Raw genomic sequence first — 19912 nt, 5'->3', positions numbered from 1 at the left:
CTCTGTGCTGTCTTTGGCCAATGCGACATGCTTCACCGAATGGTGGGAGGGGTGAAAGGCATCATGTATCTGACCACTTGTGCAACGATATCCTCAGTAGGGGATGCTCCTGCCCGACGCTCGCAGATGATCAGGTTGCACCCTAAAGTCTGTGATCTGATTACACCTCTCATTGTAGTATCTTGCATATGTAGATATGTTCATGGTCATAAAATTATTTGATCACAGCAATTGTCTTGATGACCCCGTGTGGTATAAAAGGCAGTGCATTTAGAACAGATGCCCCCTTTCTTCTCATGCTGTGGGAAAAGGTAAGAGAATTTCAGTCAGGTGCCTTCTAACTCTTCTCCTTTTACAGGGTAAACTACTCTAGATTTTGGTAACTTTCATCTTCTGCATCTCCTGCCCAAATATCCAACTGTTTATCTTGCTTTTCTCTGGACCTCTGTGTTTACATGACACATTGGTGAATCTCTTGAGCTCTGTGGTTACACCATTGCTTGGGAAAAGGTACAAAAGATTCCAGAATAGGCTAACCTTAGTGCCATGCACAGGCTTCACCAGTTCACTGCCCACTTCTCGTGCCAAATTATTAAATAATATGCTGTTCCTTATATTAATCCTTGGGGCACCCTCTGTTGTCATACTGAGAAACTGCTGATCACTAAGATTGGTCCTTAATGCTTAACTAATTTTTAATCCATGCAATGACTTTGCCTGTGTCCCCATTGTTGTTTTCCATAATCTTTTGTGAGGGATTGTGTCAGAACATTGCTAGTCCAAGTAAATTATGGCCACTGGGTCACTATTCTGTTTTTATTAAGGATGCACTGTCAACTTTGAAAAATATACTTTTGTCTGAATCTATTTTTACCTGCTATAGCAGAGATGATAACTCTCCCTCATTTTCAGTAATCCTCCTGCTGTTTTACCTGTAATTACAAAATTACTAATTCTGTCTTAAAATCTAATTTTGCAAGCACACATACGTGTACCATTCCCCATCACTCGGGCCTGATGAACACAGCCAATAGTGTTGCACCTGCGGGGGCGTTCATTTCCACTGCCCTTGTGGCACGTGCACAGACTGTGCAGTGAGGGTCTGTTAGGAGGCAAGCCGTGGTGATTTTGAATGGGTTGGGGCACTGCTGGATTCACCGCCCAAGCAACAGGCTGCGTGTTGCAGTCTCACTGCCCTGTGGACCCTGCTGGACTGGGTACCTAGAGTGTTCCAGCAGAGTCCAGACAGGACGGTTAGAGTGCAACATGCAGCCAGTGGTTTGGGCAGTGAATCCAGTGCCCAAGCCCCACTGACAATTGGTGCAGCTTTTGTCAGACCCTCACTACGCACTCTGCATGGGAGAAGAAGCCAGAGGGGCAAGAGGAGACAGTGAAGGAGGAGAGATGGAATATGACAGAGGAGGGAGAAAAGGAGGACGGTCATCCCAGGAAGGAGGTCCAGACCTATGACTGTCCAATGTAATTAATGGCCCTAGGTGGCACCAGAGAACAGCTTTCCTAGGACCAATCCTCTTCTCCCTCTTTAGGGGTGGGGGTACACAGGGTGCCCAGCTCTCCTGGCCATAGACAGAGAGGGAACAGGAAGGGGAAGAGGTCTCAGTGCCTCCCAGGGAACATAAAAATGGTGTCCCTAGCCACTGTTTGCCAGAACCTGGGAATGAGTGACGGGATGGATCACTTGATCATTACCTGTTCTGTTCATTCCCTCGGGGGCATCTGGGACTGGCCTCTGTCAGAAGACAGGATACTGGGCTAGATGGACCTTTGATCTGACCCAGTAGGGCCTCTCTTATGTTCTAATAGAAATGTCATTGAGAAGTAGGTTAAACTTGTAGTCAGTGTTGCTGTTATATTGATGATTGTTAGCTTCCTTTAAGAGACAAGAAGTGCAATTTGGTTTTGCTCTCAGGTCATCTCACACTCTCTTGCTGGAAACAGTCTGTAAACATCAGCAGGGAAGGCAGAAAAACCTTTACATATTTTTTAAAAGAATTAAAAGAAACTCCAGCAAGGCTATTTAGAAGGTGCTTTATTTGGTAGCTAGAATTAGAGAAAAAAATAGCGTAAGCAAATTCTATGTGCAAATATCCCTTCAACTTTTTTTTTTAAAAAACCCTCAAGCAGGTCTGTGAGGCTTGTTGGTTTGACCTATTAGGTTCTCTTTACTCATGATCTAGTCGTCTCACCTCTCAAAGTGATGTTCATCCATCTGTGATTCCTCAGACCTCCCTTGCCCCCACCACTACTGGCTTTTTAATCTGCAGGTGCAGTTGTGTTTCTTAGGTTATATTTTCCTGTCCTCAGTATCTTCACACTCACTCACTTTAGAGCCTGGGATGAATGCCTTCCCATGCCAGTAATTTACTGCACTTGAGTTTCTCAGGTTGCTCCATAACATCTTCCATAAAGACTAAAATGTATCAAGCCTGCATTCTGTTTTCCTATTTTAAAAGAATCTTCAGAATTGGAATGTTCCTATAGTTTTCAGTGCTAAAGACTAATATGGATTTAATTTCTTTTCTGCTTCTTTATCCTGTTGCTGGCCCCTCTCCCCTTGGTGGCCTGGAGGGCTCCCCAGTCTTCGTGGTAGTATTTGTGCTTCTAATATATTGAATGGATTTATGATTTATCTTCGTATTTCTGTCCTTCATATAATTGTTGTGTGTGTCTTTACATTTATAACTGCCATCCTGCCTGGCAGTTTATATTCAAATCTGTATGCTGTTTGGGCAGTAATTGAACTGTTTAAAACAGTCTGTTTCCCTCCGAACCTCATGTAGCTTCTCTGCATAGCCCTGTGACTTTTCCCTTTTCCCTTTTTTGCTCAAAGTCCTGCAGGCATTCTTCTCTCTGAAAGATTTCTGAAGAAGACAGAGAATTCACTTGGGGGGCTGTGTGGTGTAAGGTTTTTTGCCTCTTTCTTTGCATGTGCTTTCAGCCATTCTTATTTGATTGTATTACTATAGCCCTTAGGAGCACTAGTCATAGTGCCCAGCACAGTGGGGTCCTAGTCTATATAAACACGAATGAAAAGACAGTCCCAGCGCTGAAGACCTTACAATTCATAGATTGATAGTCAACCCTTGTTTGCAGTGGCATCAATGGGATCTAAGGGATGGTCAGACCCTTGAAGCTGATCACTGTTACCCTTAAGGAAGTTGTCCTCTGCTGTGAAGTCTAACCTCGCTGTGCCATGATGGCTGCCCAGTAGTGCTGCACTTCCTTCATGGGGGAATTCAGATCTAGCATCCCTTCCTTCCATGAAGGTGCTCAAACTGCTCTAACTTGCAGTTGTATATGGCGTGAAGTTGCTTCTTCAAACTGTTCCAGATGTGCCATTAACTAGTTAATATTGGGATAGTGAAAATCATCCACTGGCACTATTGAGCCAGCCGACGTTGCAGGTTTGTTAAGAGATTATTGTTCTGATATAGATTCCTGCAATATATTCCTACTGTTATGTCAGTATTGCTGTTACTTGGGTTTTGTAACCAAATAAAGTCCACCCAGGGCTCAAAATATGTTCTCGCCCACTACCCATCGGCAAGATGTGCTGGTGAGTGGGCAATTGGCGCACTGCCCAGTGGTCAGTGGCGGCTCCAGGCACCAGCACACCAAGCGCGTACGGGAGGCGGCCTGCCGGTCGCCATGAGGGCGGCAGTCAGGCTGCCTTCGGCGGCATGCCTGCAGGAGGTCCGCTGGTCCCACGGTTTTGGCAGCAATTCGGCGGCGGGTACGCCGAAGGCGCGGGATGGGCAGACCTCCCGCAAGCATGCTGCCGAATCCATGTTACCAGCAGACCTCCTGCAAGCGCGCTGCCGAAAGCCAACTGACTGCCATGCTTGGGCGGCAAAATACATAGAGCCGCCGCTGCCAGCGGTGGCTGTGTGCTGCTTCTCCACAGCTGGATCTTGCAGGTTGGAGCTCTCCTCCGACTTCTCTCTGGTCTTCAGTAGTGTGAGGAGTAGAACACCAGCCCCAAGAGCATTCTCCAAGCTACCTGGTACATGTATAGCTAGTGCTACTGTGGTTGGTGCTCTGCTCCGTGGCTTGTGAGAGGGAATTGCCCACACTAAAGAACAGAGGTCCAGGCAATAAAGCCTGCTAGGAGAGGAGAGTAAGGGGATGGAAGAGCTTGGCTCCCCATCTTAGTAGCCAGGATAGTGGGATCCCTTTTCTCTTGCAGCAGCTATGAGAGCAGATACCAATTAGATCAGGCCGATGCCAGTATTTGGAGTGGAGAGAACAGCTTGGAATGGGGGTGCATGCTGAGATCTCAAGTATCTTGCAGCCCTGTTTTTGCCATGCTAAATTTCCTATTTCAGTGCTTTTCCTACTAACACCCTTTCCACCTTGTATTTAGCTTGTATCAAGTGTCCTCAGTTCCACTTACAATCCTTGCACTCAGGAATGGTCTTTCAGTGATATTTATGATCCTGTAAATAGGTGCTTCTGTGATTCTTGGAAACAGCTTAGAACTGCCCATTTCTTTTGAGGCAATCTTATTGTGTGGCTGTGAACAGGCTCCAGCATATGTCCTGGTCTTGTGCGCCATGGAATGGGGATTTCTGGCTGCCAGAGCTGGCACTTTGGAATTCTGGGAGTCTCCTACGCCTCGAGGCTGTGATGCTGGACTGGTGCTCATTGCTCCCTGTGAGAAGCTGCGCCTGAATGGTGATATGTCCTTTGTACAGGATTCCGAAGGTATTACAGTGAGAGTCTGGGGATAGCAATATATTCTGTGTGTTTGACCTGTCTTTTATGGAGGAGTTGCATGCTGATGTAGCAGGAAGGGTCTGGTTCCTCAGATAACTGGCTTGGCTGAGCCCCTCTTCCTGTAGGAATATGAGGGAACTAGTGTTTAGATCAGTGACCTTGGCCCTGGGAAGCTGTTTATGGAGGGGCCAAGTCAGCGGCTGCTTGTTTGAGTTTCATAAAGGTTTTCCTGGCAGTGTTTTATCAGGGTAGAACAAATCTTGATTTCTGAATTAAGGTGTTGATCCCAGTTCTAGAAACTTTCTGGGAGAAAGCCTGCATCTGATTGAAATTCCGCACAACCGCAATTGGCAGTCCTAGCAGAGAGGCCAATTTACTCCCATCTGGGATCTTCTCCATCATCCTGCTCGAAACTGGCTGTGTTCTAGGGATGTGAAATGTTACTGGTTAACGGGCTTAACTGTTAACCCCTGTGCCCTGTGCTGGGGGCCCGCTTGTCCAAGCGGCCTCATGCAGGGGGGCCGGCCCAGCAGCTCCACTCCGATCAGAGCAGCGCCACCTGGCCGGAGCGGGCCCAGCCACGGCACATGGCCAGAGCAGCACTGCCTGGGCGAAGTGGGCCCAGCTGCTTAGCAGTTAACCGTTTAAACAGTTAACTTTTTACACGGTATTTAAATCCCTGCTGTGTTCTAGCAACTCTGGCTGCTGGTTTGCTCATGTGCTGTGACTTTCTGAACTCTTTCCTAACTCTGTTTTAGAGGTTGTTTGTGAAGCTGCAGATAAGGGTGTTTCCGTCAGTTTACACATCTTTGGCAGTCGCTTCCTTTCATTCAGGACGTGGGCAAGAGGTCCAGTAGCCCTTGATCTCTGCAGTGAGTCTGGGTGGAAAGGTACCACGTGAGTGGGGAGAATGAATACATCTACCACGCCCTATTCTAGCTTCACACAACTGGGTTTCATGTCTGTGAACCTTTATCCCAGGGGCATCTAAACTCTGCCCAACTGAGGGTCCCATATTACCAGGCACCAGATGGCCACATGTCGCTGCTGTAAAACAGAGTACATTGTATTTGTTGTCATTACTTAATACAAAGGAGCAACGCATAGAAGCCGCAGGACCCAGTATATGATGATCCTTTTTGACCCGAGGTGAGTTTGCTAGGATGAGGACTAAACTTAAAAACAAGGAGGAACAAATCTAAGGTGTCTTTCTATTTCTTAAGTGGGGAAAGTTGCTGTTGGCTAAAGAGCAGAAGTACAGACTTTAAAAAAACAAAACCCTACCTCTTTTTAAAAAAAATAAATTAGTAGCAGCATATTTAGCACGGGAAGTAAATGATCCTTGAGCCCAAGGAAGAACTTGCACTGTTCCAATTAAGTTCAAATACTCAATTCTGGAAGCAAAGTATAAATTACACAGCAACGAACTGAAATTGATAGAGATTTAAAGGGACAAAATACAGTGAGCAAAGTGGCCAGTGATTTTCATCAGGATATGCACATCCAGTAAAGTGGGGATTACTGCTCTCAGGGTTCCACTTGGTAGCGTCATGGTGTATATTATCCTAGTCAGTGTGGTGGAGTGGGCAGCCTGGATGATAGGTTAAGTCATAAGACATTGGAGTGGCTGCATCTGGTTTTGTAGCCTTCTAATCCAAGCACAGCCTTCCAACCCAATAGCATATAAGAACAAACGAGTTGTGCTATCTGATCAGACAGTTGCTCCTCCAAGTTTAACATTCTGTTTCTGTCAGTGGCCATCACCTAATGCTTCAGAAAAAGTGACACCTCCTCCCAAGATAATTCACTTGGATAGTTGTGCAGCACTGCATATAGCAGAGGTTAGGGGGTGTTGCTTCCTGACCCCTGTAAGCAATCATCTAACGCCCGAGAGATTTGATTAGCATTATCTTTGCATTTATAATTACAAGTACTATCCAGCCACTTCTAAGTGTCAGCTTTGTACTTTCAAGAGTTTACCGAAATCTGGAGGGCAACTAGTCCTGTTTAGTGTGTTTGATAGAAGGATGCTTACACAGCACTGTGAAATACCTCCATGGTCTGACCAAGAGCAGACTTGGTGGAGGGGAGCCCCAGGCTATCTTAGTGAATACAAGAGGGAAATGCATAATCTGATTTTAATTCTTTAACACACTCTTTTGCTGACATCTCTCAGCTTGTTTGAGTTTAGGTCCAGTCTAGCTTCTGAAGTTTGAATGAAGTGGAAAATTGTTGATGTGCTAGGAAAATCTTTTTCTTTTGCGGTTTCCTTGTACTGTTTGGATTTTGGATTTTAACTGAGGGTATGCCTACACTTGAAACTTAAAGCAAAGTGCGAGTGTGGTTGCAGCGCCAGTGCTGGGAGAGAGCTCTCCCAGTGCTGCACGTACTCCACATCCTGATGGGGTTTAGCTTGCAGCGCTGGGAGCTGTGCTCCCAGCGCTGTGGCTCTGTTTACACTGACGCTTTACAGCGCTGTATCTTGCAGCGCTCAGGGGGGTGTTTTTTTCACACTCCTGAGCGAGAAAGTTGCAGTGCTGTAAAGCGCCAGTGTAGCCAAGGGCTAAGTACTGTGGATTTGAGCTGATCTTTCAGGAAACTGCCAGCTGATCTTTGAAGCAGTTGCAATTTCTCTCAGCCTGTGCACTGTCTGTGTGAATCTATGCCATCATACCTTGTGGGTCTGGTTAAGATTGGGCTTAGTTACCTGTCCACGTATTGATATGAATGGAATCAACATTTCCAAAAATACCTAGTCTGTTGCCTCATTGGCAGGAGGAGGGGGAATGGAGGAGCTGACTCAAGGAAAGGGGTTGTGGTTTACAGGGACTTCTGGAACACAGCCACAGTAAGGCCAACTGATCTCCTATAGAGTCTGTGTGTATGTATACTCTTAGAAGGCTCCTCACTGTGGGAAGCTGCTAGCAAAAAGCTTGACCCCTGGAGGTGCTGACAGCCTGGAGCACCTTCAGCATGTTAATACTGCCAAATGCACCATTGCTGAGCTGCTGTGCGGGCATGGGTTTCAGCAAATTACTTGTGTAAACTTGCAAGGAAGTGATGGGGCTTGTTGGTTTGAGCCAGTTACAGGAACACTTTTGAAATGTCCTTCATATCTCAGTATGCTGTATGAACAGTACTCTTGACCCTTCCCTTAAGAGAAATCAGCTCAGCAAACCCAGACTCCCTGTGTGTGGTCTGAGCTCACCTGTTGGGATTTTTGAGGGTTTCCCCAGCTTGTGCAGTTGGCTTCTATTCAGACAATTGAGGCAAGGAGAGGTCTGTGTCAAAAGCTAGTGCAATCCTTGTGCACTGTTCATATTCTACTTCCAAGGGGGTGTGAGGTGAGGGGCCTCCGGCACTCCTGCTGGAGTGTCCAGTTTTTAAATATTACAGAGTCGGCAACCCTAATTGCCGCCCCAGTTGTTTGAATCCATGGAAGCAATAAACAGGTCCCCCACAAACCTCACCCCTTTTTATTCCAAATACAAGGGACAATTGTTCAACCTTGCCTCTACTAATACAAATACATAGCACAGTATCCATTGTAATAGTTTTTAAAAAATACCATTTCCTCCTGGGGAGAGGGAGGGAGAAAGAGCCACATGTGACAAATGTTAGTCTCATCACTTAATACGTGACTGGAAGGTGTTTGGGTACTAAAGTAATGAGGGCTGCACAAGAACCTGAATAGAACAGAGAAGACCAGGAACAAGGTGAGTATCCTTCTTTCCATATAATGATTGTCTCTGCAGTAGTTTCCTCACATAGCATAGATGTATCTTGGAGGCTCAGAAGACCCAGAACCTAAGGCGATGTAAATGTAATTGTATTTACAACTCTGTTTAGACTTGATGTGGTTCCATTCATGCTGGCTGGTCAACCCATGTTGTTGAGTTAGCCTGAACCGTGTTAAAACAATTGATAAAAAGTTAGTGTGTGTCTGTCTGTCTCTGTAGCTGCCCACAGATCTCTCTGTTGCTTTGCTATGGTGATTGATGTCTGAAGCCTTGTGTACATTGTCAGTTTCCTGAAAATTTCTGACCCTTGCTGTAGCACCCTTGCAGCTGTAGAGGTTAGTGCTGTAGACACATTACCTCATTTTCTCATCCAAAAGGCCATCAGTGATGCCAGAGGATAGAGGGATCCCAAGGACTTCTCTGTGAATGTGCACTTAATCTCCCATCAGAGGGGAGGCTAGGTCATTGTAAGGCAAGCAGACAGAAAGAACTGGGTCTGTGCCACGGTTTCTGGAGCATGCACAGATATGCCTGTGATGGGCAAAGTATAAGAACCTGAATAGAATAGCATTTACTAGAGCACTATTACAAATCAGTTGCTTTACCATGTCATCTAACCCTAATTAGAGCAGGTCAAGCCAACCTGACTTGCCCAAGGTCTGGGCAGAGCAGGGAAAAACACCAGCATCTGGTCTGTACCATTGCTAGTATTTGTTGGGTCTTGGGCAAATCACTTCTCTCTGTGGGTATGTCTACACTGCAGTTAAAATCCCATGGCTGGCCCATACTAGCTGACTCAGGCTGACAAGGCTCGAGCTGAGGGTCTGTTTAACTATGGTGCAGACATTTGGCCTTTGGCTGGAGCCCAGGCTCTAGTACCCTGCAAGGTGGAAGGGTTCCAGAGCTTGGGCTCCATTGCAATGAAACAGCCCCCGAGCCCCTTAGCTTGAGTCAGCTGGCATACGCCAGCTGCAGGTGTCTAATTGCAATGTAGACACATCCTGTGTCTTTAGTTTTTCCCTATCTGGAAAAATGGGTATAATGATCGTTTCCTATCTCATAAGAGGGTTGTGAGACTCAATTCATTAATGTCTGGGAAGTACTTTGGATTTCAAGTGCCTTTTATGTAAGGAATTCAAAGTATTATTCAATTATGGAAACAAATTTTAAATGGCCTCTTCAGAATGACTTACATGTTACCAGAATGAAGGTAAGCTAAACTGTTCTTACACCTTTTCTGCCAGACATGAATTGGTGGGCTATTTTAGGGGGTTAGTCTTCATGCCTTTAAAATCTTCCTAGCCATTGGCTGCTAGCGTTTAGAGACCACTGGCTAGCATGCTGATCAATATTGTCTTTTTAGTTATTTCTGTGTTCCCCTGCCTGTCTGATGTCTCTTGTCTTATACTTGCATTGTAAGCCCCTTAGGGCAGGGACCATCTTTTTGGTCTTTGTACAGCACCTAGCACAAAGGGCTGCTGGCATGTGACTAGGGCTCCTAGACGCTATGGTAATACACATAAATAAATATAATCTAGTTTATGCTTCCTTGCTGTAGTTCTGGTTGTAGTCCTTAGGTTGAGTTGTTTTTTTAGAGAGTCCCTTTTGTAGTTCGTAATTAGATGCATTTATTAGAATATTGTGCCTAGGCTTCCTTATACCAGGAGCTGGCTTACACACCTTCCTGCCCCTGTTTTCCTCTTTCAGATCATTCTCTCTTTTCCCTATATAGGCTAAATTTACACTTCTGAAGGGACTGCCCTTGTTGATGTTCCAGGTCAGGAGTACCCCCTACCCCACCTCTTCCCTCTCTGTTGGGGCCTGATTCTGCCAGGGCGTGTGTAGGTCTGTCCCCTACAGGCGTTTTGGGGAGGAAGGCTCCAGCACGTCTTTGTTGGATCAGCTCTTTAGTGGGCTGCAAGTGCTCTTCTGAAAGGCTGCTTAATGGGATAAATATACCCAGGCTCCCCATTCCTCTGCAGTTACTCACCATGTAAAACTGGCCTGCAGGGGATCGTGTTACCGCCCTGAGCTGTCTCCCTGTAAATGAGAGTGCAAGTCATGTACTTGTGGAGCTGGGGGGAGACAAGATTCATTTGCAGCTAATGAGGGGAAGGAGGGTTGCTGTTTTAAAGTTTGGCCCTTGGGCTTTTGTTAGAGAGGAAGTCTGTCCAGAGGCGTATCTTTCAACCCTGAAGTCCTAGGTTTTGGAGAGTTAGCAGGACTGTCTCTCACAGGAGGATAGTGAAAGTGTAAGGATCTGAATCCAGGCCATGTCTTTCAGATACAGAGGTAAACTGGCTGGAGGATGGTGTGTCACTTAGAGGGCTGAAAGCTAAGTTGGATTTGGTTTCCAGAGAGTGGGGGTGCAGGGCCGGCTCTAGCCATTTCACTGCCGTAAGCACGGCGGCACGCTGCGGGGGATGCTTTGCCGCTCGCCGGTCCCGCCGCTCCAGTGGACCTCCCGCAGGCGTGCCTGCGGATGCTCCACCGGAGCCGCGGGACCTGCGGACCCTCCACAGGGACACCTGCGGGAGGTCCACCGGAGCCGTCTGCCGCCCTCCCGGCAACCGGCAGAGCACCCCCCACGGCGTGCCGCCCCAAGCACGCGCTTGGCGTCCTGGGGCCTGGAGCCGGCCCTGTGGGGGTGGCCAAACTTACAGACCCTCTGAGCCAGGGCAATCTTCAGAAGTTTGAGTGCAGGGAGGCACCTGCTGGGGCTTGGGGCTTCAGCCCTGCTTCTGCTGAAGCCCCGAGCCCTGGTGGGTGCACCCTGTGGAGCTGAAGCCCCAAGACTCCCTGCTGTGCAGAAGCCCTGGTTCCACCACCCCACTGCAAGGCAGAGGTCCTGCGCTGTCCCCCGTACTCCGCTCTTGGGAGGTGGAGAATGGGAGGAAGGCATGGGGAGCACCACGAGCTGCACTTTAACTGTAAAAGAGCTGTAATACGGTTCGTGAGCAACAGTTTGGCCACCCTGGCATAGAGTGACCATTCCTACAGTGTTTTATACTTTTTGTTTAAACTTGACTTAGCAGTTACTGCTCCGTGCTCCCAATTACCAGGCCCCTGGAGGTGTTCCCTGTCCAGATCCGACAGTTCCAAATGTAGCACATATGACCAAATATATTTCATGAGTACTGCCCACTGCATAGCTAATGATTGCAATGTTCAGCCACAGAGCTGGTCTCCTCCTGGCAGTGCCACAGGAGATTCTCATCACCTCTGCTGCGCAGCTCCCTCTGGGACATGAGGGAGCTGTGGCAGTAGAGGTGATGAGAATCTCCTGTGGCACTGCTAGGAGGAGACTGGCTCTGTGGCTGAACATTGGAATCATTAGCTGTGCACTGTGGCTAGTTGAAAAGTCCTGGATCCATCCTTATTGCTCACTGTCCAGATGTTCCAAGCAAGAAGTAGCGTTCTTGCCTGATAGGTCAGAATTCACAGAAGTGGCCTTTAGCTGTGGAAAATTAAAGGCTGCTAGTTATGACATGTTTGGGGTATCTTGTATTCACTATGTTTCCTTTCTTTTCCGACCAATAGGCTGGGTGTAGGGCAGAGAGATGTGCCACAAACTAGCCCCTTTTTGGTGTTCTGTCCACTTACCTTAATAATGACCCCATCTCAGTTGTGAAGGAAGATGAGCTGCCTATGGAAATCCTAGGGATTCCTCTCCCCTCTGCACCAACACTGTCATCCTTGGTATAATTAAAGTATCTGTACCACTAACTCATAGACTTCAGTTAGTGCAGTAGGCTATTGGAAACAAGGGAGTGATTGCTATGGGTAGAAGAGAGAGTACATGCTTTCCTCTGGCTATCTCCTTGGAGTGTAGTCTCCCTCCTTATGAATTGGTGGTCAGAGAAGCCTCTGTAATGTAGCTAGCAAATACCTTTTTGCTGAGAGCTAGACATGACATCATTAAAATTGGATTGCAAACATCTTCTCCAGTAATTCTTTGTGTAAATATCTTGCACTGGGGCATGAGGATGGGTTGGCAGGAGGAATAGAGTGTATTGGTTTGTGGAAATCTCATGGATTGCTCATGAGTAGTGGAGGGCAACCTGTGTTATAGGCAGCCAGGGTGTAGAGGAGGCCAGCAGTTATGCCTGCTCTAGCTTTGCCAGTGCGCTGTGCTGTGGGCTTTACCATAACTCTTTCACTGCTGTCTCCTGCTTCATGTTCTCTCCTCTATCAAGGGACATTCCTAGGATGCATAGGAGGCTTTCAGTAGGGGGCTAAACAAAGAGAAAGCCTTGATGCCATAGAGAAAATGCCAGTGAAAATGTTATCTGCACTTCTTTTGGAAGCCTTTGCTAAATAGTGTCTACTGAAGGAGCCAAAGCGCAGCTGCTAGTTTTATTGAAAAGGAGACTGACGTGTACAGTACATGTGAAAAGGGGGCTCTGTGATAACTGTTCCTGTGCTCCTTCCTGGTGCTGTGTTGTGATCCTCAGGCTGGCTTTACTGCTTTTGTCAGACAAACCCGGGATTTAGGAAGCTTTGGCATTTGCCTGTGTGGCTGCTTGTAAAGGTGCTTCTGCCTGAGGATACGGCGTTCTCCAGATAGCAGCAAGTGCTGACATGCAAGGGAATGAATGGCAAGGGAAACTGCAGCAGAGTCCTTGGAATGTATGTGCTATTCTCCATCTGATAGGGCTGTGCATGGGTGTCTAGTGCAGGAGAGATAGGGCAGGAATGTACAGTGTACAGCTTAGCCTTGCTTATGGAGATGATTAACTCTCTCAGTGCTGTTTGAGCTGGTAAAAGTAGATTTATCCTAAAGTTTTCCAGTTTTCATTTTGTGGACCTTCTCATAAAGGGATCCTCTAATGGACCCAACTCCTTTCCCACCCCCAATCGCCCTTTCTTGCACTGCTTGATCTGCTGCATATCTCATTCTGCAGACTATCAAGTGGGGCTGCATGCACAACCATTTGAGAACCACTGTCCCAAACTGTCTAAATCAGTGACAGAACCTTGGCAATTGCTGGGAACTACCTTGAGGCATCATAGTCAGTATTTATTGCCATTGGTTCATATCAAATGGCATTGACAGAGCTGTGGGATTCAAAGACCAGAATAGCAGGGACATCACAGTTCATAATTGTTTCATTGTCAAAGCTTCCTGGGGGAGGTGCAAGCTAAGGACCTGGTGTTCAGATGCCACTGTGTGCATTAGAAATACCAGGTATTATATGCCTCAGTTTTTTAAGAATCCCCATCGCACAGGAAAGCTGGTTAGAATACCCGCTTGAATGTAAACACAGGGTCCGCAGTCTGTGAAGGACAGTTTGAGCTACACCCCAAGCTGAAGTCAGTTTCCACTTTAGAGTGTAATAGTTGGTCTTACCAAGAGAGGACTCTCCTCTCCACAGTCTGACTTGCCATAGCAAAGCCTGTTGCTCCTTGTCTCATGAGCTGCTTCCGCAGCCTGTACTGTTGGCCTAGCAATCCGGTGAATTTGGATCACCAGCCATGCAAAGAGGTCAGGTGTTACTTGCTAAGGAAACTCGTGATGTAAGCATTGCGACTGCTGTGTGTCTGTCTCATCTCTGCATTACTGATTCAGCGTTTTACTAGCTCTGTGAGTGGAATGAAGTGATAACGGAGAGTAGAAATGGCACTGAGTAATATTGCTGTAAGTAGAGACTTCCCTTCTCCCAACTCCCCATCCTGCAATATTCTGCTCATGCTAGAAGGTCTGACAGTAACAGAGTGGAAAATGGGAGCCACAGTGTTGGAGATCAGCAGCTGTGGCCCTCTATGCAGTTTCCATGTCACCAAGGGAAGACTAGGCCTTATTTAGTAACCAATAAGTGGAATATTTTCCACTGCTATGCCCCCAGGTCTGAGTGCTGTGAATCTTTGGGAGTCCAGGTTGAGACACATTAAATACAGTCCCTTTGCTTCATTCCTGGCAAGTTTGCTCATTGGGAAAACAGTGGACCTGAAGTTCGATTGTCAGATTGTGCTGTACCTGTCTCATTGCTACAACAGGACTAAATCCATTCCCTGGAGTGAGGCCTCTGACCTCTTTGACCTTGGAAGTTTCCAGACTACAAGAGGAGCTCTAGCAGGTAGAAAGTTTCAATCGGAGACTGTAGTAAAACAGTAGTTACTGCAGCATGTGTGGCTGTTACTGGGATGTCGGGTTGTGGTCCCAGAGATGCTGTGGTGTGTTCTGGGGGCTGGGGAATTGCAGTGTAAGTGGGACTGGCAGAAGGTTGGTATGCAATATGCAAATCTAAAATAAGGGCAGCTCTTTGGAGCTGAACAGGCAGAGTGATGGGTTGCTGCCAAGTTAGCGAATTGCTCTGAAAGTTTCCGTCGAGCTGTGTGTAGAGCCACCACGGTGCCCTCTGTTGGCCAGCAGCAATACAAAAACTATTGGTCCCCAGTGAGTTCAGATTTTTTAGTGAACATGTGTCATGTTGGTTGGAAACGAGAAACCTTTTTATTTGCTTGTCCAATCTCACACAGCACTGCCTGCCTGGGAGGAGGAGAGGAATATTCAAGAAGGAACATTTCCTTAACCAAGAAATCAATCAAGGCTGTAATATATGTATGTCAGAAGCAGCCTGAACTGTGGTCTAGTCCCGTGTTGTTTCAGACTTTTTTTCTGGTGACCCCATTGAAGAAAATTGTTGATGCCCGTGACCCAACAGAGCTGGGGATGAGGGGTTTGGGTTGTGGGAGGAGCTCAGGGCTGGAGCAGAGGTTTAGGGTGTGGGGATGAGGTCTGTGGGGTGGGATTGGGAATGAGGGGTTCGATATGTGGGAGGGGGCCATGGGATGGGGCATGGTGTTAGGGTACAGGAGGGAATCAGGGCTCTGGGATGGGGGTGCAGGCTCTGGGGTGGGGCCAGAGATGAGGGGTTTGAGGTGCAGGAGGGGGCTCTGGGTTTGGGGGGGTGCTCAGGGCTGGGGTAGGGGACTGGGGCATAGTGTTGGAGCGCGGGCTTACCTTGGGTGGCTCCTGGTCAGTGGCCATGCTAAGGCAGGGTTCCTGCCTGTCCTGGCACTGCGGACCGTGCTGCACCCTGGAAGCGGCCAGCAGCAGGTCCAGCTCATAGGCGGAGGCGCACAACTCTCGCCCACAGCCACCGTCTTTGGCAGTGGGAGTGTGGAGCTGGTGCTCGGGGCAGAGGCAGCGCGTGGAGCCCCATGGCCCCCCTGCCTAGGAGCCTGACCTGCTGCTGGCCACTTCCGGGGCGCAGCCCGGTGTCTGAACAAGTAGGGACTAGCCTGCCTTAGCTGGACAGCACTGCCAACGGGACTTTTAACAGCCTGGTTGGCAGTGCTGACTAGAGCCGCCACAACTCAGTGCCTTAGATTCCGCAACCCAGTACAGGGTCACGAGCCACAGTTTGAAAACCACTGGGCTAGTCTATAAAGGCCTTGATGGACTAATCCTTAGGGGGCACCTTTCCACATGGTGAAAGTATCACAGACTGGTACAATTCAGCAGGCTCTGACCTCCTGGGCCCCAATGTCCCTTTTGGGATTGAGGGTTAGTGTAGTGAACTGAACTTTATTATGTTGACCTCAAAATGAGTTTCTCAGCTCTTCAGATGGTTGCTCCCTATCTTATCTCCCTTTCTGCCTCTCTCCACTCAGTGTGCACAGGCCTTGGGGGATCTTGCCCTGGTGTATGTAACTGAACTGCTCTGGAAGCAGTTGTAAAGCTGAAGCATAGTTCGTCACCAGCCCCCCTGATCATCCAGTAACTGTGAGTGATCCCCTTCCAGCCTTTTTTTCTCCCCTCCTCCTTCAGCTTCCTGTTCCTCAGCTCTGTAGTGTTTGCTCAAGTCAGGAAGGGGGAGGATGTAGGGGGAAGTTAATCATTAAACTGTACTGTCTGCCACGTAACCGTTCACAAGCAGGGAGTAGAGTGGTTGTGTCCATATTTCCTTTCAATGCACTGTGGCTCTTTTTGTCAGTGGGCAGCTGGGAAAGTTGTGTTTCTTCTTTACATCACCTGCGCTTACTCTCCACTCTCTCCCTTTCCCTCCTTGTCCAACCTGTCATATGCACAGACACATGGGACCAAGCAGGTGCATCTAGCTAGTTTTGCTTAGTTTTGTGCTGTGTAGCAAGAGGAAATGGAGTACCCTCTGCTCAGCCTCTCTTTTGAGGGGCAAGTGAGCTGAGAAGGCGGTTTTTGTGAGGAGCTGAAATTTACGTGTGTCTGCCCCTTAGAGGGAGAAAAACAGTGAATGGGAGGGATAGGAAGGTGTGTCCAGAATGCCTTGCACAGGGCTCTGCTTTCATGTGCTATGGGTGTGGAGACTCTGAAGGCTTGAGTTTGTGTGGTTTTCTTGCTTCCTGGTGGAGTCTGATTTGCTTTAGTCATTGGCCCGGAGAAGTGCATGGAGGCAAGAACCCCACCTTCCCTGATAGAGATTGTGCAGGAAACTGTACACAAAACCACAGAGTCATTGGACCTGCACAGTCAGAGCGGCGGCAGTACTTTCTCGGCTCCTCTGAGGTATGTGTCTGTATAGCTCTGGAATCCACCCGCTGTTCTGTTGCTTAAAAAAGGTTGGACTGACTTTTCCCCAGCTGTGAAAAGCCCTTGGAGAATCTGTTCCTGGGATATTTTGGCCACCATAAGATGACGACTGTGGTTTAAATGACTTGGAGTATCTTTTTTTGGTGAGACTAAAGTCATGGCATTAATTTAACGTTCCTCCTCTGCTGGGGCCCTCTCTTCTGCCCTGCCATAGGGATGGGCTCTGATTTAAGAGATCTTTCTCCATGGTAACACCTTGGCCCATGGAGGAAGATGCCCTTGGGAGAATAGGAAAGCCTCTCCTTCCTTCTTTGTGTAGTGTGACAACTTCTGTCCCCCATTTGACCTTTGCATACAGTTTGGGTTATTGAATGTGTTGGGCTTGTATGAGCTGCTCAGCTCACTAAGGGGTTTTGAGGAGACAGCCAGTAGGCTGCCATCAGAGACTGCATGTTGCCAGCTGGGACTTGGGACCTGTGCTATGCTTTGGAAAGCCCAGATGTCTGTGAAGCCTAGCAATGGGAGAGATTTTCCCTCTGAGTTCTGAAGGAACTGAAGCTAGCTGTAGCACACAGAGGAAAATGGCTGAGAGATGCCTTGAAGACTGTTGGTCTGCAGTTGTGGTGAAGGGGATGGAGATCCAGAGCAGTTAAAGGGGCTTCTGGAGAAGCAGCTTCATCTCCTAGTCCTACATAAACTGCACTACTTTACTGCACACTGGCAGCATTCTGTCTGTCTGAACTGTCCTGCCTGGTACATCTTGATGCTCTGGTAATGGAGAATGCCTGTGTCCCTTGTGGACCAGCTCCTCTCTTCTCTACTAGCCTTAAGTAGGTGTGTGTTGGAGTCTGTTGCTCCTCTGGAAGGCTGGGCACCCAGCCAGTGAGGCTTTCTTTAGAAAACAAGTACAGTACAGACCTGCAATGCTTCACTGGAGTTTCCACCATTGGGGATTGCAGGAGGTGTCTTGGGGTGGGATCACAGGCCCAGCAAGCTGGGATTTGTCTGTGAGTCACTGCAAAGGGTCCTTGCTGTGCTTGGACCGGGCACGGAGCAAAGCTTGCAGAAAGAAAGCCAAAATGGTGGGGACCCTTTTCTTGCTCAGAGGTTGAAGTGACTATTCTGATTCCAGAGAGGATCTTACCCGCTCGTTATGTGTTTCCCTCTCCCTGACATGCTAGTGTGTATGTTTCTAGCTTTATGGAGGTTTTTTCTTCCCTTCAGAAATTTGTAAACAGTCTTCACCCAGCAAGTTAAGAACTGTTTCCAGACGATGAAATTGCATTTACCTAGCAGGCACCATCCAGTTAACCGTTTGTGGCTTGCTATGTGCTGAGGAGGAATCTTGTTCCTCTGGGAGGCAAATGGTAGCTTGCTGCACTGATAGACTGATTGAAACTTTTTGAAAACTGATTGAAAAAGTCTCTTTTGTGCCAGTTCAGGCTCCTTTGATTCCAGAGAAGATCCTTTCCAGGGAACTCGTTTCCTGGAGAAAGTGGCACTCACAGCCATGTTTGAATTATATAGGGCATTTAATTAATCTGTGTCAATATCTGACGTAGATTTGTCCGAGTTCTTCTACTGCAAAGCACAATGAGACCAAATGCTCCTTGCTGCTGGGCTGTTCCCCAGTTTAGCAGAAAATCCCAGATTGGGATTTCTTCTGGCTACTTTGGTGCCTCTTGAAGTTTCCTTTTATAGCAGAGGTTTTACTGACCCACTTTCCCTGTCCAGTACAGTTTTGAAGGATGTGCAGTAGATCATCCAGAGGGGCTGTAAATGTGACACCATCTGAATGAGGGGAAGAGGAATAAACTGGTGGTCTGCTTAAGACAAAAAGACCTTTCGTGTTGTTTCTCTGCAGATGCTTTGCTAGCGGACCTGGAGTCTACCACCTCTCACATCTCCAAACGGCCCGTGTTCTTGTCGGAGGAAACACCCTATTCCTATCCAACTGGAAACCATACATACCAGGAGATCCCAGTGCCCCCGCCTGTGCCACCCCCTCCTTCCAGCGAAGCTCTGAATGGGACTGTGATTGACCCTTTAGACCAGTGGCAACCCAGTGTCTCCCGATACATCCACCAGCAAGTAAGTATGCAATGCTTGGGGGAAGCGAAGGGGTTTGTGCATATCTTCTGAACTGATCTGGAGTGTATCTAGGGTGCAGGAGATGAGGTGAGGAGAGAGGGAGAGAGGGGATTATGGAGAGTAAGGAGGAGTTTGGGTAATCAGCAGGCTGGTATGTGGTGAGGAAATGGGGGAAGTTTCCCAACAAGATGGAGTGATTGGGGGAAGGGAGAGTCTAGGCACCCACTTCTGTCTGGTTTAGTGATAAAATACCAGTTGAAGACCCGTCATCAATGTTCCAGTGAAAACCACAGTACAAAAGACTAGTATTAATCACCCCACCTTGCAGCCTGTGGAAAGGAGACTGGGAGATTTCCAGCTCAGTGGCAAAATTCAAGGTGAGCTAGAGGGAGCAAGAGACATGTTGCTGAGCTAGCTTGTGCAATAGGGGTTGAGGCTGATCTGTAGCTGTTTGTTGTCAGGCTTTGTCCTGTTAATTTCACGCATTTGTTCAATGTTTGCAGTTTCCAATACAAATCTCATTTCCTCAGCCTCAGTCCCAGTCTCCTGTGTACAGCTCCAGTGCCAAAAGTTCCAGTGCCTCTGTTCCCCGAGAGAGTGTCTGCTCTTCTTCCTCACGTGCCAGTGAAGAGGAGCACGTCTACAGGTATCCTGCCCCTAGGGAGATGAGAAGCCTGAATTGTGGGCAGTAAGCGCTGTGACTCCGCTTCCAGTTATAGGAGGCGGGATAGATACTGACTCACCTGTCCTGTTTCGGTTTTACTGCTCAGGGCTCTCTAGAGTTCAGAGAACTCCTTTTTCATGGAGGTCATTGTTAATTTAGCCTTGTGGA

The 19912-nt window shown here is 47.8% G+C and overlaps 1 protein-coding gene across 7 annotated transcripts in view; it reads left to right on the top strand.

Annotated features, from left to right (window-relative positions):
* Positions 1 to 19912, top strand: part of PXN (paxillin) — a 69105-nt gene that overhangs the window by 18100 nt on the left and 31093 nt on the right. For 4 of the 7 annotated variants that reach the window (XM_050923588.1, XM_050923589.1, XM_050923585.1 and 1 more), the window contains exons 2-3: positions 18854 to 19080; positions 19611 to 19726. In XM_050923588.1, coding sequence (XP_050779545.1) covers positions 18854 to 19080; positions 19611 to 19726 — 343 coding nt within the window. Of the gene's footprint in view, positions 1 to 18853; positions 19081 to 19583; positions 19727 to 19912 lie in introns of all 7 variants that reach the window. The other 3 variants (XM_050923587.1, XM_050923584.1, XM_050923586.1) reach the window with 1 other exon arrangement.

Source organism: Gopherus flavomarginatus, chromosome 15 (assembly GCF_025201925.1).
Source record: "Gopherus flavomarginatus isolate rGopFla2 chromosome 15, rGopFla2.mat.asm, whole genome shotgun sequence".
Taxonomy (NCBI): Eukaryota; Metazoa; Chordata; order Testudines; family Testudinidae; genus Gopherus; species Gopherus flavomarginatus.
Note: the sequence above shows the minus strand (reverse complement) of the source record. Positions and strands in the feature narration are given on the sequence as shown.